The sequence below is a fragment of the Cavia porcellus genome, unplaced genomic scaffold, assembly GCF_034190915.1.
Source record: "Cavia porcellus strain 051 isolate PalLab524CR breed Dunkin Hartley unplaced genomic scaffold, mCavPor4.1 scaffold_11, whole genome shotgun sequence".
In the NCBI taxonomy this organism is placed as follows: Eukaryota; Metazoa; Chordata; class Mammalia; order Rodentia; family Caviidae; genus Cavia; species Cavia porcellus.
The window spans coordinates 10,771,461-10,796,893 of NW_026947494.1; the positions used below are offsets into that span (position 1 = coordinate 10,771,461).

The following is a 25,433-nucleotide window of genomic DNA, read 5'->3' on the forward strand; positions in this document are numbered from 1 at the left end:
GATCCAACAAAAGTTCAGTAATACGGATTCCATCCTACACACTCAAACATACATGCAGTTATATCCCTTAGACCACCTTCCTTTCCTCTCTTTTTAATAACAATTACACTTTTTGGGTTTTTTTACTCCCACAATTCTTATTTTTTTGGAGAGAATAAAATCTAACATGGCTAAACAAAACAGAGTCAGTTAGAACAAAAGGATGGGCATAGTACATGATGTAAAAATAGAGTATCAGGTGATCTTAAATGGTTACCATTGTGCATCTTGCTATTTTTTGAAAAAGTTGCCTATATTGTCAAGTATAATAGAATTGATCAAAACAGTACAGAACAAGACCAATAAAACCTACATTGGAGACCTTACAGGATTTCAAAAGAAGATAATAGTCAAACCATGAGCATCTTAGTGAATCTTATTGCTTTCAAAGTGGTTGCCTATACCCTCAGACTTGATACTATCAAACAAAATAGAATATAGTAAAAGCTGACAGAACAAGATGGGGAGAGCAATACTGGGGATCATATCAGGTTAATAGGAAAACAAAAAAGTTACTATAAAATATATCCCGCTATCTTTTAATTTAGTTTTCCCTTAATTGAAAAAAATGTAAGAGAAAATAGATTAATTTTTAAAAAGGGTGAGATTGAGGTAAAAGAGGACATTGTATTAGAACAACAGAGGTCAGAAACGAACAATTTAAGCATCATTGTGTTTCACCCGCAGATAATCTAACATAATAGTAGTCACCATAGTGCCTCCTTCCTTGAATTGAGTATAACTTCATATACTACAGCATCAAGCATAGCAAGTCAGTCTGAAGCTATTCAAGAGAATGAAGAAATTACATGGTATTTAGAACCAGTTAACAGAAAATGAACAATGGTTTCTGTATTATCTCTTTGCCTATAAAAAATTTTGTTTATACTATCACATATAGTAAAATATAGTATGATACCACATGGTAAAACCAGTGGAAACAGGTGTACAACAGCTTGATGGGACTTCAAAACAAGATGATATTAAATCACCACTAGCTTTTATGATGTATTGTTTTCTTCAGAATAGCTATTCGTACTATCACCAATACCAAAACAACCCAGGTTAAAACCATTGCAATTAATGAGTGATAACATTATATGGATTCAAACCAATATGATTGGGAATCATGATTACCACATACTTTTATGTATTCTTATCATTTCTTATACTAGGGAAACTATTCAGTATTTATACATTGAGTTTGATTTATTTCACTTATGAGTATGGTCTCAAGCTGCGTCCATTTATTTATAAATATCTCAATGTGATCCTTCTTTATAGCTGAGTAGTATTCCATTGTATACAAATACCACAACTTTTTTATCCATTCCTCAGTTGATGGACACTTAGGTTGTTTCCAAGATCTGGCTATTACAAATTGTGCTGTTATAAACATGGGTGCACATATAACACTGTGGTATGATGCATGCAGTTCGTCTGGAAATATGCCTGGAAGTGGAATAGCTTAGTCAAATGGGGCTTCCAGTCCCAGCTTTTTGCGAAATCTCCAGACTGACCTCCACAATGGTTGTACCAGTCTACACTCCAACCAACAGTGTAGCAGAGCTCCTTTTTCCCCATATCCTCTCCAGCATTTGTTATTGGTGGTTTTCTTGATCTTGGCCATTCTTTCAGGAGTGAGATGAAATCTCAGTGTTGTTTTAATTTGCATTTCTCTAAAGACCAGTGATGGTGAACATTTTTTCATGTATTTATTTGCCGTTTGAATTTCTTCATCTGAAAATTGTTTATTCATCTCAGATACCTATTTTGGGATTGGGTCTTTGAATTTTGGGGGTCTGATTTTTTTTAATTCTTTATATGTTTTAGACAGAAGTCCTTTGTCTGAGGGGCAGTTCACTAAGATTTTTTCCCAGTTTGTGGGTTTTCTTTCCACTATGCTGGAGATTTCTTTTGACATGCAGAAACTTTTTAATAAGAGGTGGTCCCAGATATTGACTCTGGGAAGTATTTCCTGTGCTGTTTGAGTCCTGTTCATGAATTCTCTATCTACCCCTATGTCTTCAGGGTTTTTACCCAATTTGTCTTCTAATAGATTGTGTTTCTGTTTTAATATTAAGATCTTTGATCCATTTAGATTTTATTTTAGTACATGTTGATAGGCATGGGTCTAGTTTTAGTTTTCGGCAAATGGAGAGCCAGTTTTTCCAACACCACTTATTACAGAGACTGTCGTTCTTCCAGTGAACATATTTGGCCCCTTTATCAAAGATAAGGTGGTTGAGTGTGTTTGTAGCTGTGGTTGTACCTTCTAATCTATTCCACTGATCTTTGGCTCTGTTTTGGTACCAGTACCATGTTGATTTTACTACTGTTGCTTTGTAGTATAACTTCAAGTCAGGGATTGTGATGCCTCCTGCCTTGCCTTTGCTGCTTAGAATTGCCTTTGCTATTGTAGGTCTCTTCCGGTTCCAGATGAATTTTAGGAGTGATTTCTCAAGTTCTAAGAGGTATGTTGATGGTATTTTTATCAGGATTGCATTGAATCTGTATAAAAGTTTTGGGAGAATGGCCATTTTCACATTTATTCTTCCTATCCATGAGCAAGGGATGTCTTTCCATTTTCTGAGATCATCTTCAATTTCATTTTTCAGTGTATTATAATTTTCCCTGTATAGGTCTTTCACTTCTTTCGTGAGAGTAATTCCGAAATATTTCATTTTTTTGGTTGCTAGTGTGAAGGGTGTAGCCTCTCATTTCTCTCTCTGTGACTTTGTTGTTAGTGTACAGGAACGCTATTGGTTTTTGAGTATTGATTCTGTATCCAGCTACATTACTGAATTTATTTATTGTATCTAGGAGTCTTTCAATGGAGTTTTGGGGATCTTCTATATAGAGTATCATGTCATCTGCAAATAATGATAATTTAACTTCTTTTCCTATCTTTATCCCTTTTATTTCTCTCTCTTGTCTAATTGCTCTGGCCAGTATTTACACTACTTCGTTAATTAGGAGTGGTGATAAGGGACATCCTTGTCTTGTGCCTGATTTTAAAGTAAAGGCCTTCAATATTTGGCCATTTAGTATGACACTGGCTGTTGGTTTGCCATAGTTGGCTTTAATTATATTGAGGTAAAGGTCATCTATTCCAATTTTCTGTAAGGTTCTTATCATGAATGAATGTTGGACCTTATCAAAGGCTTTTTCTGCAACTATAGAAGTGATCATGTAATTCTTACTTTTGGCTTTATTGCTATGGTGGATTACATTTATTGATTTACATATGTTGAACCATCCCTGCATGCCTTGGATGAATCCCACTTGGACGGGGTGTATGATCTTTTTGATGATTTGCTGCATCCTATTTGCCAATATTTTATTGAGGATTTTTGCATCTGTGTGTTCATTAGGGAGATTGGTCTGTAGTTCTCTTTTTCAGTTGGGTCCTTCTCTGGTTTTGGTACTAGAGTAATATTTGCTTCTAGGAACGATTTAGGAAGGATTGCTTCCCTTTCAATTTCATTGAAGAGTTTAAAGAGTATTGGCATTAGGTCATCTTTGTATTTCTTGTAGAATTCTGCAGTGAATCCGTCTGAGCCTGGGCTCTTCTTTGTAGGTAAAGATTTAATTATGTTTTGAATTTCATTAATAGAAATTGGGTTATTCAGTAGTTTTACATCTTCATGACCTAGCTTTGGTACTTCGTATGGTTTTAGGAATCTGTCTATTTCCTCCATGTTATCAAACCTTTGAGAGTAGAGGTTTTCAAAATAGGTTTGATGATCTTCTGTATTTCTATAGGGTCTGTAGTAATTTTGCCTCTTTCACTCATTGCATGAATTTGAGCTTTTTCTTCTCTTTTTTTAATAAGGTTGGCTAGGGGCTTGTTGATTTTATTTATTCTTTCAAAGAACCAGCTCTTTGATTCATTGATTGATTTTTTTGTCTCTATTGCATTGATTTCTGCTCTGATTTTTATCATTGCTTCTCTTCTTTTGGCTTTGGGCTTGACTTGCTCTTATTTTTCTAAATGTTTGAGATGTAACATGAGGTTATTTATTTGTATTCGTTCTGTTTTCCTGATGTGGGAACTCAGTGCAATAAATTTTCCTCTGAGGACAGCTTTCATTGCATCCCACAGATTCCAGTAAGTTGTATCTGTATTTTCATTTGTTTGTAGGTATTGTTTAATTTCTTCTCTAAGAGTGTGTTATTCAATTTCCATGTGTTTGTAGGATTTTTGCAGTATCTTTTATCATTAATTTCTAATTTCATGGTGCTATGGTCCGATAACATGCAAGGGATAATTTCTACCCTTTTGCATTTATTTAAATATGTTCTGTGAATTAATATATGGTCTATTTTAGAGAATGACCCATGTACTGCTGAGAAGAATGTGTATTCTGTTGTTGGGTGGTATACTCTGTATATTTCTATTAAGTCCATTTGTTCACAGGTGCGATTCAGTTCTTTTATTTCTTTGTTGATTTTTCTGTCTGGTTGATCTGTCCATTGGTGTCAATGGTGTGTTAAGATCTCCTGTTAGAATTGTGTTACTGCTAATATGGTTTTTCATTTCTGTTAGTACTTGTTTTATATAACAGGTTGCTCTGGAGTTTGGTGCATATATACTTAAGATAGTTTTCTCTTCCTCTTGAAGTTTTCCCCTAACCAGTATGTAGTGTCCTTCTTTATCCCTTCTGATCATTATTGGTTTGAAATTCAGATTATCTGCAAACAGAATAGCTACCCCCGCTTTTCTGGGGGTTCCTGTTGCATGAAGTATTGTTTTCCATCCTTTTACTTTTAGTCTGTGAATAAACTTTGGGTTAGATGGGTTTCTTGTAGACAGCATATGGTTGGATTCTGTTTCTTGATCCATTCTGCCAGTCTGTTTCTTTTAATTGGTGCATTGAGACCATTTACATTAATGGTTAGAACTGTTACATATTGGTTTGTTGTTGATATGTTATCTTTTTGCTGTCGTATCTTTATCTTTCCACTCTGTTTAATTGTCTGCTTTGTTTAGTGGTTTTTTCCTAAATGTGTCTAGGCTGTCTACCAGTATTCTTTGCAGGGTTGGCTTGGTGATCATGAAGCTTTTCAGCTGTTCTTTGTCATGGAAGTATCTTATTTCTCCATCAATTTTGAAGGACAGTTTTGCAGGGTACATCAGCCTAGGTTGGAAATCATTTTCCTTTAGGATCTGAAATACTTCACTCCATGCTCTTCTTGACTTTATGAGATAGTTTGTGTTGAGAAGTCTGCTGTAATTCCAATAGGTTTTCCTTTATAGGTGATCTGTCTTCTCTCTCCAACAGCTTTTAATATTCTATTCTTTTGTTCAATTTCTGGGATGTTCATTATTATATGTCTGGGTGTAGATTTATTTTGGTTATGGCTATTTGGAGTTCTATATGCTTCATTGATCTTGATATCAGTTTCTAATCTCATGTTTGGGAAATTTTCAGCTATTACTTCTCTAAATATCCTCTTGACATCCTTTATGTTGTCCCCTTCTTTTTCATTTATCCCTATCAACCTTATGTTGTTCCGCTTTGCATGGTCTTGCAGGTGTTGAATTATTTCCTGATTTCTTGTTATTTTTACAAGATTTTTCCTTTTCTGTTCACTAGCTGCAATCTTGTCTTCGAGGTCTGATATTCTATCTTCACATTCATTGAGGCAGTTTTTACAACTTTCGATGGAGTTTTTTATTTCCTGTATATTTCTTTGCATCTGCTTTATGTATTCTGTTTGTTTCTTATATTGTTCATCCAGGGATTCTATCTTTTTGTTTAGGTCCTCCAATTTTTTAACTGTGTCTTCTTTAGATATGTTCAGCATCTCCTTCATTTCTTTTATCATTTCTTCTTTTACCTGAGAGATTATTTCTAGTTTGATTCCTTTAAGGCTTCCCAGAGTTGCTTCTTTATTTCAGTTACTATTATTTCAGGTATGTGGAATGTGTTTTCTTCTATGCATGTGGTTCCTAGGCTTTCTTGGGATGGGCTGGATGTTTGATGTTGCCTTTTGGTCTTTCGTTTTGTCATTTTCCTATATTTTCAAGCTTCAAGTGTTGTTCCAAGTGAGGGAGAGAGTTCCCCCAGACCGTGTCTAGGCCCGACTGGTTGGGCCCACAGGGAACCATGGCCTGGCCCCTCAGGTGAAGAAGAGTGTTCTCCGAGACTGGGATGGGATTCTGTGCCTAGGCCCGACTGGCTGGGCCTGGCAGGAAACCGCACGCTCGTCCCCAGACAAAGAGAGTTCCCCCAGACCAGGGCGGTAATGCCTAAATCTTGAATGCAGTCCAAAGGGCCACCACCCAACAAATGGATAAAGATGTGTTTTTTATACAGTGGAGTACTACATAGCCATAAAGAAGAATTAGCTTAAGATGTTTCTAAGTAAATGGATGCAACTTGAGACTTAAGTAAAATAAATTGGACACACATGTAAATATTACATTGTTACTCCAGTGTGAAAACTGAAAGTGTAAATAAAGACCAAAATGGATAATAGACATTGTGAAATAGGAAGAAACTGTTCAAATGAGAAGGGGAACTATGGAGGGAATCATGGAAAAGGAAGGAAGAGAAAAGAAGGGGAAAAGTGGAAACAAAGCTTTGCATAAGGAAGAAAAGAGGAGATAGGGATGAGAATGTGAATAAAAGAAGAATCAATATCCTGTACAGGTACAAATTCTTTATTATGCATGTGATCATTATGTATATCTCAAATGTACCAATAAACTTAATTTAAAAATTACATAGAAGCCAGGTGTGACCTCAGTATGTGCCCCAGATAACAACTATGTGTCATATAGTTATATATTATTTAATTTTTTCCATTTTTCTTCCCATATTATCTTGCAAATAGTAGACACTTGACTCTTGTGAGCCGTTGCCCTAAAAAAAAATCTTACCTGCAGATTTTCCAAAATAAAATACATTAACTCTGTTATCATTTTTGTTGCTGTTGTTAAATACGAATCTCAATTACAAATTATTCCAGTCTTCCGGGAAGGATTTTGTCTCATCTCACATATGGGAAAACCAAAATTCAAGTTGCTGAGTGACTGCTGAATGACGACCACCCAAGACAATAAAGCAGCTGTCAAAAGCAAAAACCAGTGTGGTGATCTTCAGCTCCAACCTCCACGCTCTTCTGAAGACCATGGGTCCAGCCTGGGATCCTGCAGCACAGTCTTGGTGTTTCGTCATGACCGAAGGCTCATTTTTCTCACCTTCGTTGCTACTGCTTGACCTGTAACTTACCTGGTGTCAGGGCATGTTACCTCTGTGCAGTCAAGGCAGGCCATACTTTTAACTCAGACTTTCATCTCAGAAGAGAAGGCAACACTACTTTAGGGATGATGTGAACATAGAAAGGAAGGTGTCTAGCTAGAGAACAGCCTAGACTTCCACAAGCCAGACTGGGAAAACAAGAAACCAGAACTCAGGGATTCATGAGCTGGATTCGCCAGCTCTAAACAGCATATTCTCCATGGGGGGTGATGGAGAGGGCTTCACCTATGATCAGGTTAAACCATTTGCTAATTCTGTCATTATCATTTCTTTGAAAAAAAATCCCAGAGACTCAGCAATACTCCCTGACTCACCACCATAGGTTCTTTTCAGCCCTGCACGGAGGCCCTGTGGAGGCTCATTGGTGAATTTAATGGACATCTGAAGGAGTGTGATGGGGAACTGCTTGTGCACCTCGGTGGTCACCCACAGGCGGAAAGCATGGTGCACAGTCTCGGTTTCTGTAATTATGTACATTAATTCATCCAGGAAATCGAGTCCCAGGTGGCAGTTCTGCAAAAGTGCCCAGCCTCCCTATGCCAACGACAGCAAATATATTAGGTTATTTTACGTTTCACCTCAGGGATTTCAACAACTACTATCTTTAGAAATCAAGTAATTAAAATTTAACGGAGAAGCACATTAATGTTAAATTAACCTACATAAAAGTTAGGAATACAATGTTGTTTAATTGAGATGCACTGGGGTTTTGTCGTTCCACAATTGGTCTCACACTGTACTATCTGGCCAGGGGTAGTGACGACCTATGACTGAGGTCATGGAAATGACCAGCAACTAAATTAGAACATAAAATGACCCAAGAAACTTATGCAAGAAGATTGTAAGCTCGATTCCAGTCTGAGAAACTTAATGACTTAGTAAAATCTTATCTCAAAAAATAAATAAGTAATAAATAAAAAGGGCAAGAGATGTAGCTCAGTACAAAGGTCCTGGGTTCAATCAATTAATTAAAAAAGTATAGCAGTACTTCTAACATTGGTCAGCTGAAAACTTGCATTTAACTCAGCTCCCTCCCCAAATTCCATTAAAACAGTGAGGACCTTTATTCACAAAGTCATAAATTCCTAAGGACAAAGACAGAGTGAAAAAAAAAAATTAAAGATCAAGAAAACTGAGCCCTAAGCTGAAAATCAGGGGAAGCTGTGCTGTCACCTAATTTATATCATGCAACTTTCCAAACACTCAGGGGAGGTGGCAGGAGACAGGTCCTGGGTAAGTGGGTAAGCGGGGCTAAAGGTGGAAGACAAAGTCCACCTCCTGGTGGGTTCCTTCTTCCCCCAAGGAGGGATGGGAAGCTGATGTCTTTAGAGGCAACAAAAAAGACTGGGATTGGACCAGAAATCAATACAGTAAGAACACAGGTACCAGTGGTGAAAGAAAGTTTCCCCACTGGATTCTGAGACCTCTTAGAGTACTTCTTTCTTCCACTGAGTTCTCACTTCTGGCAGTGACATACTCTCTAGACTACGGGAGATACTTCTCTGAAAATCTGACCACTCCAAAAACTGAAGGCTTAGAAAACACTAAGCTACATCTTTTGCAACAAGTTATTCTATGAGACTAAGGGATTCTGTGTAAAACAACTGGAGCCAACTTTGTGGTCATGCAATAACAATTTTCCCAATACCAATACTGTACTGAATCATACAGTTAAAAATTTAATTTCCAAGTTGGGTGACTCTCTAGAGCCCATTTCAGTGCATTGCTTCTTTCTATCCTTAACCAAAAAAATCCCAATATTTTTAATAAAACCATTTAACTGTTCACATCACAACTCTGCAGTGTTTCTAGAACTAGATGTTTGGTCTTACGTTTGCCATGCTCTGCTGCAAGAGCTTCCGAGCGTGGACATCCTGGCCCTGCCCCATGGACACATAACCGGTTTCTATTTTTAATCTCTTCCCCAAGGCAATGATGGAGTCCGTGGGGTCGGAGCCCATGGACAGGAGGCAGATGAGTGGGGTCCGCGGGTCAGACTCCTCCCATGTCTTTTCCAAGTCCAGAATAACTCCTTCTGCATACTTTTCTCCCATAGAGTCCATGATGTACTTGCGGGCCTGCCAAAAGCAGAACAAAATTTAACAAAAATAGTTCATGCAACTCCCTCATGCGTGCAAGTAGTATGGTTTCTGAAAGTCACTTTTTCTGAATATCTCAAAGACATCCATAGTAACTTGCCAGGAAATAGGAAGATAATTATTTTTCTTATTTGCTGGCTGCTTGCTTATTGTCCCATTTTACAGATGGAGAGCCTGTGTTATTTGTCAAGCACAAAATCATGCAGGTAGAAGTTTAGTTTCCAAGTTGGGTGACTCTTTTGAGCCCATTTCAGTACACTGCTTCTTTCTATCCTTAACAAATAAAAATGATTTTCTTTGGGATGCTTTAATGCAAATATATGTATTTAAATCAAGTAACCAGCACAATAGGTACTTATTGACTAGATAATTATCAAATATCTACAAATGAATAACTTTATTAGACATTTACTGAATAAAATGGATGACATTTTAAGGTTTTAATACATAACCTTTCTCCCTCTCCATTTTGGGCTCATCTTTTTCTACTGCTACCTTTGTTTTGAATGAAATGCATGCTCTCAAGGTCAGACTGTCAACTTTATGCTGTACCACAAAAAATTCCAGTAACAATATATTCCTTTTTCAAACAAGATCAAAAGAAAATTTTAATTTTCAAAAATAGGATGCTGAGTACAATCCTTAGTTTCTATTCTCTTCCTCAAAAATAACTGGATTCACCAAAGCTAATTTTCCTCCAATTCCAATATCTTCTTCCAATCCAATGAACAAAGGTTCCTCCTCTCAGTGGTATTACTCAGACTAATCCTTCTCACAAGCAGGTAAAGTCTACCTACCCAGCTGCAAGCTCTCCCAAGTCAGGGTAAGTAGTCAGCTCCCTACCCCCATATCTAGAAAAATATGAAAAGCTTCAAAGGAGGCTTCCCTTGAATCGAAGGGCTTTCAGACAGACCAGGACTCAAAGGGAGATGGGGCAGGCTTAACTATTATCTTTGGCTTAAAACTATTCAGAGTTTGTTTCAACCAGTAATACAGACTTCTCCCTCATATTTAATGTCTTGCTATTCATCTTTGAAATGACTGCCATAACCCAGATCTCCAAGCTTACAATCAGTGTAACTTCCCTCACTCATGTTTGTTCTTATTACAGGTTAGAATGGAGGGCAGTGACCACTACAAAAGAAATTCCTGGCTTGCCAATGCCTCTGACACTTTGGTAAAAGAGAGAAACAAGCCAAAAGGGAGTCTAAGCTGTTCAATATGCAGAGGCTCTACTTCCTGATGGCTCCCCATCTGCGAACATTCCCAAAACACACTTTATCATTCACAGGAAAACTAAAGGGTTTCTTTTAATTTTTTTTTAAGAGAGGGTCTTGCTATGCTGGACTTGAACTTACTATGCAGCCCTGGCTGGCCTCGAACTCTTGGTGATGCTCCTCCCTCAGCTGTATTTACAGCCATGTGCCACCATGCCCAGCTCCAAGCGTTTCTTTTTAAAAGAATCTGCTGTGAAATACCCATATTGTCCATAAATATGTAAAAAATAAAAAAGATGAGCACTTCTATTTCCTAAATTTATAGCAACTAATCAGAAAAGGCTGGGAATCCATCCGCTCTCTGCCGTCTCGGGTCTCATTCCCTCCCCTAATGTCCAGTCCATCCTATCAATAGAAGCCTAAAAGCTATGTTGATTTGGCAGAGTAGATGGACTTTTTTGCCTCCTAGCAACTGTGTCTAGGTGACTCTGGGGAATGCACCTCAGCCAGCTGGCACATCCAAGAAGGGCTGATGGGGGCCTCGCTGGCAGGGCCAGCCCAGGGACAATGCGAGGATCCAGCAGAGCCAGCTGTTTTCATGCCTGTCAATATCTTTTTCTAGGTCAGCAAGATCCACTCAAAGTTCCCATCCTGGGCCTAGATGGCCCCATGTTTCTCTGCAGGCTTCCAATAGGTATTTTAAAAGTTTGCCTGACTTGTTCTTTGACTTTCTCAGAAGTCTACTCTATTTACACATTCAGTCATTCCCTGAAGCACTGGGCTCTGCAGCCAGGCAAGAGATGGAGGGAAGGCTGGACGCTCAGCCGTTCCACAGCTGGGCTGCTGTTCAGCCTCAGGTAGTTGCGGCCTTGCAGCACGTCCATACTAGACCTCTTCAAGATTCAAGTGCTTTCTCCTCCAGGTCAGTGAGGAGCCCAGAATGCTTTATACCACCACACAAATCAGCACTGACTCAACACGAATATTACCATCCAAGCTGTGAGTTAACATGCTAGAATATATCTAGGGCCACGTGTCACAGAATGTAGGTTGTCCTGGCCAAGTAATCTCTATTGCAAGAATTCATTTCTACCATTAAACCACAAAAGCAGAGACAATGCACAAGCCAAAAGGCATGGATACATTCCAATAAAATTCACAATCTAAAGCTCTCCACCATGTTATGCAGAATGAAATATCACATTTTATTCTATATGAATATTTGCCCATTGAAGTAAAATAAAGCCTTAAAAACTTTATAGGCACTGAAACTTAGATGTTTTATAATTTTCACAGATCACAAATGTTATTCTTCTTTATGATTTTTGAAATATTTACAATATGGGCTGGGGATGCAGCTGAGTGGTAGAGCTCTTGCTTGCATGGACAAAGCCCTGGATTCAATCTCCATCACCACAAAGATATGAAAATTACTTTTAGTTCACAAGTTGGGCAGTGGATCCATTTACACTGGTGAGCCCTAGCTTAACAACTCTGGGAATAGATGATGGGAAGGCTATCTTATAATGGAAATTAAAACTAAAATTTTATGGATAAAATTCCTAAACAAATATTCTCAGATCATGTCAGCAAGATTCCAATTAGCTCTAAGTCTAGGGTTGCAATGAGTCCATGATGCAAATACCTAATGCATAAGAATACCCCACAATTCCTGATAAGCCTCCAACACAGCAAACATAGACCTAAAACCACACATACACATGCCAGAAAGAGTAGATTTTTTAATCTTTTTTACTTCGACTTTAATCCACCACCCTGAATTTTCTCAATGAGTCAAAGGAGCATAACTCCCTGCATTCCAGGATCTTTCCATGGCAAGAATTCCTGTGAGACAACAGGTATGAAATGTTGATGACAATTCTCTTCCTCTATCCAAGGAAGAATGACAGGTCTTTGTGACAAGATGGTAAACAAATAAATCTACTTTTTGTAAACCTGCTCCTGGCTAGGATTAATAATACTTTGACCAAGCAATTGCAAATAAACTTATTTTAAGAACTGACCCCCTAAAAGATGACGTGAAAGTACAGAAGCAATTAATCTTACAGAAATGTATCAGAGAAGGCTGGTTCCTGAAAGGATCACTTAACGCTGATACTTAAGCTGCTACTCCGATGCTGAGTGGCATTTACCTCAGAAAAGAGGAAAGCTGGGCAGGTTGAGTGGTGATCATTCCTTGCAGAAGATACACACACAAAGAAGTTTTGGAGCAGAAAAAGGCACCTCACTGACCAGGAAAGAAAGGATGTGTGGTATACTTCATATAAAAGTTAATTAAGTGTGGTCAACCAGGCCTCTCCACAAACTGCCAATCAAATAAAGGTAATACCACATTGACACCGATGGAAACACAGTGCCCCATTCTTAACAGTCACAGTGATAAGATCATTTGAAGGTCATTTTGTTCCAGTATATCTGGTCCCAATAAAGCTGACACAACCTTTAAGTAAAAGAAAAGATGAACTAACAAGACTTCTCATGTGTACTGACTGCCCTTCGTGGAATATTTAGAGATGCACAAGTGTATATAGCATAAGACATCTTCTGAGTGTGCACAACTCTTGCAACCAAGCCACTGAATACTCTCTGATGTGGACAGCCATGTTCAGAACAAATGCACAGAAAGAGTAATGCACAGCCTCATGGAGAATAGGAACTCACTGTATCTAAGCTGCAGACCTTCTAGTATGCTTCCCAAGAAGTTGTCTCAGAAGAACTCACAAGAGGACTCTAAAGTGAGAATAAAAACATCAGAGAATATTGTATTTCTAGAGGGGCCTCTAGGCCTTGTTTTGTACTTCAGTATTATTATAAGGAGCGTGGGGAGCCATGGAGGACTGAAAAAGGCCGAGAAATCACAGGTTCCTTTCATTTCTTCTAGATTACACAGAACGCAGTAGAGCAGACATGAAAGAACAAAAGGTTACCAGTAAGGACGCCACGTTTGTGGCCGGCCCAGGGATTACAGAGCTCAGATAAAGAAAGCAACATTACAAAGAAGCTTTTTAGACTTCTGTTTCAACATCGAACCTCATAAAGTTGGAAGGAAGGAAGGAAGGAAGGAAGGAAGGAAGGAAGGAAGGAAGGAAGGAGGGAGGGAGGGAGGGAGGGAGGGAGGGAAGGAAGGAAGGAAGGAAGGAAGGAAGGAAGGAAGGAAGGAAGGAAGGAAGGAAGAAAGAAAGAAAGGAAGGAAGAAAGGAAGGAAGGGACTGTGGATTTCTCTTCTATATTTCCCTGAAGAAATAAGGCAACTATTTGACAATTCATTTGGGCAGAATAAAAGGAATGGAGAACAAAGAAAAACTGAAAGGAAAGGTTATCTCAGTGTCCTAAGCAGCAAAACTCATTTTTCTCTTCTCTACAAATCATTCTTTCTGGTTGTTTTCATGACTCCAAGTGGACTTGGCGGTGATCACTCCGCACGTAGTTACCATCCCCTCTGGAGCAGGACAAGCAGCCTGCCCAGATTCCATCAGAGCCTATTGCACACCATGGTTTTGCCTGAGAAACGGTTAAGAGTGAAGCTTTCAACTATGAAAGAGAGATTTAAGTTTTGTTAGTGGATAAACCTCCAGGATTTTAGCTGGCAGACTGATGCTCTTGGAAAGCATCTTTTACAGTCGAGACTCAGATGTAAACTCCAAGAATTTTCAGGACAACCTATTTTCCCACGTGGAGAGCTGTGACATTTGGGAGGGCAAATGACACTGGGCTTGGGCATGAGGTGCCTCCCTCTGGATCGCTTTCTCCTTCCTACTCTACATTTTTCTCGCTTAAATAAGCACTAATTTACTACTAATGAAACAGAGCAGTGGTATCATTTTGAGTTATTATAAAATGAGCACAAGAACAATATATTGGCTTTATGTTACACCTCATATGCCAAGCTTAGAATCATGGTTTTCTCATTTACTTTTGTTGCCCCATTTGGGCCAAAAAGAGCTTAATAAATCACTTAGCCTAATGTACACCTCACTAATTTATTTGTTATTTACTTTTCCATTTTTCACATTTGTGCTGCTAGAAAATTACATAGCGGCCTGAAGGGAAATGCTCATTGGTAATGATATTTTAAGTATTTCTTTAAATTTAAAGGGAAATTCGCCTTCCCAACAGTCTCCCATGTTTCCACGTAACGTATACATTTTACCTGGGCCATGGTCCTGTCAGGACACCAGCATCTAATCAGGAGAAGACGGCGGAAGCAGTCAAGAGATTTATCATAGGCATTGGGAAGAGGTTCCTCCTCAGGGTTCTCTTTGTCAAACCACATTTTCCACATTTTCTCATTTCTGGATATCTGAGAATAGCATGGGATAAGAGATGTGTCACCTCACATAAAAATCTTTCGGTAACAGTTCACAGATTCGTCAAACCTCCTGAGTGTTTAAGACACGTGCAAACTGTATCTCTTTACTCCTTTTTGATATTCTAATGCCCAAAAGTCTGATGGTATAAAATCAAACGTGATTTGTTCCACAGTCAGTCTGCACTAACACCAGCCTACCGCTCCAATGTAGGAACAGGCCTTGAGTGTTTTGACTTCCTTTAAGTCTCTGTGCTAACAGATCTGTAAATAAACAAAGACTCATTTCCCTTATTTTAAGGAAGTCTGATTTGCCCCACAAAATTCTCTCCTGAGTAAGAACCAAACCTTATTCACTGATGTTTCTTCATTCTTCGGAACACTCCTGACACAGAAGAAGGCATTTAATACATTTTATTTTTATCGAATAAACAGGTTTGGGGTCAATACTTCCTTCATCTAAAGTAATCTGAGATATACCATATCACTTTATCATCAAGAATGGGCAGACACCTGCAAACTGCAGGCAATTGCTAATGAATACAAGGATGTAGTACATTATCTTCCAGAGCTCAGAAATCAAAGAAATACAAGCTTTACAGAGGCAAGCATATCAAAAGCACAGAACAAACAACATCTACAGATAAGTATAATCTTATGTTCTCTGGGGTATTCTTTTGATTGAAGCTTCGAGTTTATTTGTTGCAGTCTAAGCAAAGGAGAAATCATTTCATGTTCATATTTAGAAAATATCATGTTAGAATAAAGGTAACAACCTATTTAAATCATAGAAGACTATAATATGGACAATTTTCAGGTGTATTATAGGTTCCAAAAGGGAACAATAACAGCTTGTCTTCCAGGAAACCTCAATGGAATCAGGACATGGGGGAAAAAACTACAGGAAATTGGTATCTCCAAAAGCAAAGTTATTTAGCCCAAAAGAATGGTTTTCACTCTAAGTCCATGTCATCTGATATTCAAGAACCTTTCAACACGTCTACAATTCATCATGATCTGACTGTTTCTGGAAGTACAGTAACTTTTAAAGATTAAGCTGTCAGGCATCTGTCTGAGGTCTCTCCCTGCATGACTAACTAAGACAGTGTAATGGGAAGAGCAAGAGAGGAAGAAGGGAGACAAAATAAAGCAACAAACGAGCCTCTGTATAACAGGGAAGTTGTTCACATTCATTTTCATTTAACTGTTAGAAAATTTTTAAGACACGTAATTAGTTAATTAGATGGATTTTATCGGTTTTCCTAATTACGGGATTTCAATTGGTGATAGAGATTTCTGGTCCAAAACAGCACTAGTTCTTCCTGAAAGACGGTCTGAAATGAATAGTATGCTTCATCAGAGAGCGGAGGAGCTCTAAGGAAGGGCGAGCCCACCTAATACCACCTAAGAGTTACGGGGCTGAGAATGTCTCTCCTCCCCACAGACTATTGCTGGGGAGAAATCAGAAAGCTGCTTACTGTGACACTTACTTGAATTGATTCAAAGAACATGTTACCTGATCAAGGACATCTGAAAACTGCCTAAGTTTGTTAAGTTCTACCAAATTCAGCCAAGTCATGTCCAGGATCCATTTTGCCGGTTTAGGAGGACAGGTTTTAAGATCCAATGAAGCACCACCTTTGAAATTAAACATCAAAGGTTACCAGATTGTTCTATCTTTCCTGGGAAATAATTCATGTAGTAAATTTTTATTAAAGTATTTAATTCAAATTATGTTAGTACCTTGATGTGTGTTGAGCACAGAAATAAAACTCAGGTGAAGATTATGCCTCAAAATGGAATAAATGAACATGTGATTTTAGAAAAACAAATAATCAGTAAGATAGCTCTGGAATCAGGCGGGTGCAGGATTCTGTCCTTGCTCTCTGGCTAGTGTCTACAACACGCCGTCTCATCTGCCTGACCCTATATTTCCAAATCTGAAAAATTGGGACTAAGGAAGCCTGAGTGTCATGAGGTAAATGGGTCAAGTACCCCCACACAGGGTTGGGGACATGACAAATGGTCACTAATGGGCAGTTACTGTCAGTGTGAGTGGTCCAATATTAGTGCAAAGTAATTTTAAATAGAGCATTTGTCTAGAAACCTCGGTAGCACTAGGTATGTTTGAAGCATTCTTTTCTATAAACAGATACATTATTTACATTCATTTTCAACACATCCCAGGGCCTCTGTGCTAATAATCATTTATGTTCACTTAATCTAACCATAGCAAAAATTTCCATTTGGTAATGATTTCCATTATTTCACTAATGACTAACTTAACACTTGTGTAACTCAGCTCTTATAACACCATTGGATAAATGGAACATTAAATACATTGCTGTTCCCACATCAGAAAAGCTCAGTGTATAAATAATCATATTTGAGTAAAAGAAAGCATTAGGAAATCTTCTTTAAGATAAAATATGGTTTTTAATAAATAACATCCATTAGAGTCATTCAGGGAAAATATGCTTTCAAAACATTATTCTTCACAGGATATTAACAATCCATCTGGCCACCTTTAAAATCTTTCTTTGAATACAGTATGGAATAAACAAACAATAATCATATTCAAGATATTTATTAAGCCAAACACTATCCACACCATTAGTTATCTTTTGCCAAATCCATCTTAGTATATTTACTACAGTAAAGTATGGTCTTGAAGCCATTTCAATGAAAATACTAGCTCAAAAAATAAACAAAAATTGTTAATCTCATGGAGCAAAAAAGATCTAATGATAATGGCATTGCAATTTGATAAATGCCACATCAATTTGCATGGCAACTGCCCATTTTTCTGTAAGTTGAAAGGAATAAAGCACTCACCAGCAAGTTAGAAGAAAGCTATTCTTTTAAAAGAAAGGGCGTTCCTCGCAGGCCAAAGCATTATTCAGTGTTTGGAAGGCAAATGTGTTATGAATATCTTGCCTTCTCCAAAAATGTACAATGGGGCACAAGGAGCAATGGTATCTTGGGAAAAGGGACCTATTCCTGGATAATATGACATCAGTTTAACAGAGTATTTCATAAATAAACACTGAGAAAGGAATAATTCAAAATAAATTCTTGAGATAGTTAAGAATTATTTTATTTCTTTCATTCCTTGAACTCTTATTTGAGGGAGAAATACATGTGGGTTTTTATCATAATACTTTGTTAAAATTACACACGCTCACAATGAAAAATGTATGGACACTGTAACACAGTGACATAAAGTGCCTTAGCTAAAGCAAGTTTAGAAAGATTACTAAACTGTTCCTTCACATCTAGATGCAAATGAAATACCAGTAGCAGAATGTGTCTCCTACATGTCTGGTCCACCTGGCTGCTGTGTTATGTTCTGGGTGATACTCTGTGGACAAACAGCAGAAGTTCACTTATCACAGCTCTGGAGGACAGAAAATCTGAGATCAACACTCCAGCAAATTTAGTGTCTGGTGAGGGCCCACCTGCCAGGTCATAAATAGCATCTTCTGTGAAAGCTCACATGATGGGGGACTGAGGGCTTTCTCTCCAACCGCTTTATGAGAGCATTGATTTTATGGTTGAGGACTTTGACCCATGACTTAACTACCTCCAAAGGCCCCACTTCTTAATACTAAGAGCTGTAATATTGTAGATTTAACCTAGAGAGTGCAGGGCCCCAGTCATACAAATACAAAGTGTTTTATATACATATGTATTTGAACATAAGGTATTTTTATCCCCCTTGTTTGCAAGATGAGGAAAAAAATTTGAATAGGTAAAGACTTTAAACTACACTTCAGTAAAGTGTAAGGATAACATATTAAGTCTCATTTTCTCAAGTTAAACCTTCCTAACCTAAATACATTTGCTGCCTTGTAGTAGCATTTGAATGTACTTGTAGTAGCATCATTCATTTATATTTGAACTCAGAAATGTTTGATTTGTCTCTCGGGGCTCTCGCTCTCTCTCTCTCTGTCACACACACACACACACACACACACACATTTTTGTTTCTGACCTTTGAACTCTTGTTCTCATATTTGCAACTAAACTTCTTTTTCCAATTCTTGCCAGTCAGTGTGTGGAAGACAAGGAAATGGAGACACAGCACCTTACTTGCATACGCAGGTAGAGGAGTTGTCTTCTCTAATGAACCCAGAGTACTTTACGGATTTCTGGCCTGCTGACTGGCCCACCAGCTGTGGGAGCTGCTCCTGCATTTCCTCATGGAAATAATACTGAGCCCTGTATCGGAGTATGGCTGACATATTGGAAAGCGTACAGAACAGGAGGGTGATAACAGACAGGAGGTCTGGAGTTTAGAACACAATCCTTAAAATATTGGCTTCGCCATTTTCATCATGAGTAGTTTTGAGCACACTATTTCACCTTCAAACTTCAAGTCCCACATTTATAAAGCAAGGTTGGTAAAATGTGCATAGCAAGATCATGAACTCATATAAATCCCAGAACATACAACATGCTCAGCAAGGGATGAGTGCTGGTCCACTGTCCTCATATGTTACTTTTCTCCAAGGGGAATTTTTTTCCCTGACATGTTTCAAATGCCTATTCCTTACCTGGATACACAGATACACAGTGGGATCTTTAACAAGCATGATTTATCCATTCCATAAATGAGCAAATAAAACTTCTCACATACTTTAAAAGCAATGCAAAGAAAACATTATAATCTAAAAGAATACTGCAAAGGGCTCTTGCAATAATTCTGACACTCATGTCCAAGACTCTGCACTGACCTTTAATAAGAGTGAGAAACTCTTCATGCTTAACTCGGTTCCTCTGGATGTCGATCTTCAGGGTTAGCAACAAGGTAAAGAGGAATTTGTGTTCTTCATACAGCCCCCTGGCAGCGTACTTGTAAACCTCGTAAGTCATGTGCTCAATGATATTAGTGATCCTCTTGCTTGTAATTGGACTCTTGGCAGACCTGAAAAAGAAAACATTTAAATCAGGCTTACCCCACTGCCCTTTTCCATTCCCTATTGCCTTTAATGTAAAATATCTAACATTGGAGGACCAATTTTTATTTTACACATCAAGAATAAGGCTCCTAAATGTAAAATTACAAGCATTCACTCAACATGAAGTAACATAGAATTCTTAATGTGTTCTAAATCCATTTTACCCGGAGGGTGTTATCACTCACAACGACGTCATGAGAATTTTCTTGTTTAATAGTCACACATGAAGCCAAATAAATCAAATCCATGGATGAATAGCTGACACAACTTTCTCTGAGCATAAGATGACAAATCAGAATAATTTGTGAACACACTAGCAATTATACTAATCTTAGATTACAAAACATAAAAGACTCTTCCTAACCAGGAAGGAAATAATAAATGTAATGTCATCATTCGAGTCCACAGATAAAGAATTCAGCTTGGCTTCCTGAGAACAGGCGTACCTGGCTAAGGAAAGGTCAAACAAGCCCAGAAACTGGCGGAGCGAAGTCTGATACATCTCATTAACCAAGCGCATCTCAGTGATGAGGAAGTAGAGGATGCTGCCCCGAGTAGCAACTGAAAGACAAAGAGCAAAGCTGCATGAACAACACTAGTGGAAAATAAATGATCCCTGCCAAACGATCCGCCTAAACTTTAAGTGAAAACAGCTTCTATTTTTTATTTTTGCCTTATCAGCAGCTGCCAACTCAGAGTCACATCTACACCAATGCTACTTTTTCAATGTCTTTAATATTTATGCATAAGCCGTGTATAGGTAGTCTGCTATTTCTGTTAAACAAATGGTTCTACTAATTTTAACTTTTGATCTCTTAAAAAATATATTTTATAGTGTTTAGGTAAAAAGACAACCAAAAGAATTCAAATGCTTTATATTTAACATCCAATAGCCCTTTAGGACCCTACTGTGAAACTCATGAGAAACCCATGCCTAAAACTGGCCTCGATTTTGCAAAACAAGCTATCACAAAGATGATGCTCCTGACTCTCCAGCCATGGGAGACACTGTTTCCTTCTTTTTCTGGGAAGAATGATAAAGCACTAAAGGATGGCAAGCCAAACACTTACAGTAAATCCCTTGAATAATCAGCGAACTTCTATTTGTAACTTAGTGACTGAGGACAAAGGCCAGAGAATCATTTTCTGAATACAAAGACTTTAAACAAGGTACTGATATGCGGTTACCGAACACTAAACAACTAGAGAACAGTCCCCAGTACCGCACTGATTGCTCAGGTGCTCCTGGGGTGTAACCAGATATTTAACAAAAACTCTTCCTCTTTACTTTCTAACTTAAGAATAAGTTCATCAGAACATTAAAGGACTTGCCAACTAGCCTGAATTGCAGGAATCTTAAAAATTTAGGCCTTAATGCAAATCTTTTTCTTCTCAAATTGAGCAACATTCCTAAAAGATGCCACAAAACATAACTAGCCGCTCCACTTGGCACAGTCACTTGTAAAACTTCCTGCTCCGTTCATTTTGTCTAATTCTCGTTTCTTTCTCGCTCCATTTTCCTGTGACATTTGTCTTTCATTACCAGACTCACCAGGTCTATATTCCTCCCGGGCTGAGTTAATTTGAATTTCAGTCTCCACAGAAATTTCCAGCTTCTGTGTCACCTCCTCTGCTGTCTTTTTGGTGTTACTCAGGACAACAATTAGACTCTCATCTTCCACCAGGGACCCCTGAGTGCTTGTCAAGCGGTAAAGCAAATTATCTTCTAATTCCTTCATTCTCCTTTTGTTTGCAGTTACATCTTCCATCAAATGAGTTCTTTCTTTCTCCAATTCCTGTTAAGTGGCATAAATACATTTTCTTCCTAAATTAACAACTATTGTTGAGGCCATAGTTTAAAAAATTAACCTGTACGGTTGCTTTCTAGCAGCTGTGCTGTATTTTACATACTTGGCTGCAAGAAAATATGGACACCTAAAAATGAAGGGAACTAACAGCAGAAAAAAAACATGGAAAATGATCTAAAATTTGCCAATATATATTTTAATATGTATAATACATATACATCTCCAGTAATCCCATAATCTCTTTATCATTTCAGTCAAATCATTTTAGTAACTTCTATAGTTGTATTTCATATATTTGATGGCAAATATACATATCTCTGATTAAATGTATTTACTCTGTTTAGTCTCTTTAAAAAATTTGTACTGCTGTTTGAATGCAGTTGTTTCAAAATTCCTGGTTGAAACAGTATCCAGTTCTATAAAAAGCAACCCACCAAAAACAGGCAAGCAACCTGAGCTGCTACTGTAGGTAGGCTAGACTATTCTTCTTGGCTAAAAAGCTGCCATTCTCTCCTACAGCAGTGAGGTTTTGCACCTTCTCTGAGCGAACTTCAGAGATACCTATTAGAGCAAAACTTTGGAAGACTACTGTCCTCCTTGGCTGTTTCCTTCTTTGCAGCTTGGAGAGGAAGAAAGGAGGAAATGTAGGTGGCCTTGAGTGTGAATCTGGAAGCTGGGCGACAACAGAGAAAATAAGTTTTTGGCCCCAAGTCAAATTGTACACAAATGTCAACTAAATGAGAGGCTAACTTTGAAGCTAAAGAAAAGAATCCAAATTGGAAAGGACAATGAATAAACAGTTACTCAAGTTTAGAAAGAAAGAAAGAAAGAAAGAAAGAAAGAAAGAAAGAAAGAAAGAAAGAAAGAAAAAGAAAGAAAAGAGAGAGAGAAAGAAGAAAGAAAGAAATTAGAGTGTTAACTTGAAGCACTTCTAAATATCTTGTCCACTGACAACATGCCAAATTTAATTGCATTAATTATGTATAATTCCCTAAGGGAAATTAATGATTAAATGCAGGCAGTTTGAAAAACAAAATCACAAGGAAGCATTTCCCGGATTCTGAATGGGACCCCGTGTCGTTACTTGGCCATACAGCACCAGGATCAAATTCCTAGCAGAGCATGAGGAAGGTGATTAGCCAGCTGTGTACTCTGGATGTGGCTCAGTAGGTTCTGGAGATTCTATTCCCTATGACAGAGTCAGAAATCTATGCAGTGACGAATCATATGAAATCATATAAAGCATAACAGGACTGCTCATTGACCATGTAAGATTAGCTATGTAATTTATCTTTGTTATGACCCAGTACTGACACAATCATCAAGGGAAAGGAGAGGCCAGACCTACTCCAAATTGTTGCTGTTAACCATTATGCAGGTCTTTTCACTTTAGGGCTTAAGGAATTTTTAGAGCTTAGCATGTGAGTGTCAGAAACTGACTGCCTTAAGCACTCCACAATTTATGCATTGTTTTAAGCACTGTCAATATGTTGATGGCTCCCAAATTTACTTCTCAGCTTCTCATAGCTGCCCCGCATATTATCTGTCAATGCTTCTACTGGACTTCTAGGAGACATCTCCTGCTTAGTATCATTAGCAAAACAGAACTTCTCATCCTTTCTGCAATGCTCCTCAACTCCAGGCTTCCGCCTCTCTACCAGAGGCAATTCCATTCTCCAGGATGCCCAGGAAAAAGCCTTAACACCTTTTAATCACTTTCTTTTTCTCAAATCCCATAGTAAATTCATCTGTGAACCCTATCATCTCCACTTCAAAAATGCATTCATAATTAGTATTTCTCTACCACTACAGTAATCTAATCCAATCTATCATCATGAACTTCCCTCCAAATTCCAGGATCTAAACACTCTCTCTGACCCCACCGTCTATTCCCAATCCAGCAGTCATAGTGATCCCTGTAAGGCACACCTCCTCTTGCAGTCAAAAAAAAGTTATGATTCTTCCACTTACCTAAAGGCTTTACCCAACTCACCCCTGTCTCCTCAATACTAGTATCTCATTTCCTGCTATTTTCCCCTTCTTGCGTTTTGTTCTACCAAAATGAGCACTGCCCAAACCAGTGGTTTTCAACCCGTACATCAGGATCACCTGGAAAACTTGTTTAGCAGGCCAGGAGTAGGCTCTTTCAACCTGCTCTTCCAACACATTCCCAGTTTAAAATTCTGGACAGAGACTACGCTAGTATTCTGGGTATCCACTGTGAGATGCTCTGCCTTAAATATAAAAAGTTCTTTTTTGCCTCGGCTTCTGTTATGCTTTATGTTTAAATATCCTCCAAAAGCCCCATGCACTCATGGAGGCAGCTGAATCTAGCATTTGTGATTGGTTCATTGTCTAGCACTGGGATTGGCAGTGTGAGTGCTGCACCCACCCAGGGGAGGAGCCAGCATACAATATCAGGAAAGGAAGGAGGTGCATCTTGCCCTTTTGCTCTTTTTGTTCTTGTAGTTTGTGGCCACCATAAACAGCTTCCCCTTAGCCACGCCAGCCTGCCTTGGAGCCAGCTGAGTATGGACTGAAACTTCCAAAACCTGTAAGCTGAATAAACGTTTCCTTCCTTCATTTTGTGCACTGAGTGCTTTTTCCAGGCAAAGAGAGAAAAATAACGAAAAAAGCATCTCTGCATCAGATACTGATTTGTCAAGTCTGTTGTTCTTCCACTGTATTAGTCCCTTTCTTGTTGCTAGGACAAAATACCTGACACCTGAAATTTAAAGAAGAAGGTTATTTTGATTCAGGATTTTAGCAGATTTAGGTTATGGTCAGCTGGCTCCAAAGCACAAACATCACAGTTAAAAGTCATGGCAAAGGAGAGCTGCTCATCCCATGGTAGACAGGAAGCAAAGTGAAACAGGGGGCCAGGATGCATCCTTTCAGGCCCCATCTTTCACTAATGTATTGAGCTATAACTATCCAATGGATTAATCCACAGATAAGTATAACATGACACAATCACCTTTCAAAAGCCCAGCCCATGAACACATGAGATGCAACTTTAGATCTAAACCATAACACTGACATAACTCATTCTCTTCCCCTCTTCAAGTCTTCCTTAGAACTTACTTTCTTGGGGAGGCTGACTCTGACTACCCTGAGATTGGTGCCTGCTCTAGTTCTCTCTCTTACCAAGCTATAGAATTTTAATAGCCTTGAACACCTTCTAACATACGATGTGTTCTTGTATTGTATTATGTATATTTTATGTTATGTTCATATGTGTTATGTTAAAACATAACACATAATTTACTTGTGTTTTGTTCCAGGGATCATTTGGTCCTTGGTCTGCTTTGCTTTGTTCATTGTTAAACACTCCAAATCCTTGAACAATGCCTGGTATCTGGTAGGTACTGAATTAATACCGTGGAATGAATGATTAAATACTGTATCTGTTTTGAGGCTGATAAACTGAAATGCATAGTGAACTGGAAAATCTAGTATTACTAGCAGAAATATAAAAATAGAAGTTCTCTCTGCCTCTGAAACCCTTTAAGTTAAAAATAAAGGCTGCAGTAACAAAATTACACTGAGGCAAAGAGAAAAGGCCCCTGACCTCTGCATTACATTCTAATAGGTCAGCTCCCACTGACCGGACAGTTGTGGTGGGCAGGTTCCTGCCAGATTCTGAACCCATGACCTCATCCCTGTGACTCAGGTTTAGAGACAGCCCACAAAAGAAAAAAAGAATTTCAC

General features: G+C 38.3%; 1 protein-coding gene across 2 annotated transcripts in view; it reads right to left on the bottom strand.

Moving 5' to 3' along the window:
- Nucleotides 1-25,433, bottom strand: part of Dnah5 (dynein axonemal heavy chain 5) — a 282,354-nt gene that overhangs the window by 20,713 nt on the left and 236,208 nt on the right. For both annotated transcript variants that reach the window (XM_063257979.1, XM_063257978.1), the window contains 7 exons: nucleotides 21,467-21,710; nucleotides 20,361-20,475; nucleotides 19,690-19,880; nucleotides 16,470-16,591; nucleotides 14,798-14,947; nucleotides 9,143-9,388; nucleotides 7,625-7,844 (listed from right to left, as the gene is read on the bottom strand). In XM_063257979.1, the coding sequence (XP_063114049.1) occupies nucleotides 7,625-7,844; nucleotides 9,143-9,388; nucleotides 14,798-14,947; nucleotides 16,470-16,591; nucleotides 19,690-19,880; nucleotides 20,361-20,475; nucleotides 21,467-21,710 (1,288 nt within the window). The remainder of the gene's footprint in view (nucleotides 1-7,624; nucleotides 7,845-9,142; nucleotides 9,389-14,797; nucleotides 14,948-16,469; nucleotides 16,592-19,689; nucleotides 19,881-20,360; nucleotides 20,476-21,466; nucleotides 21,711-25,433) is intronic.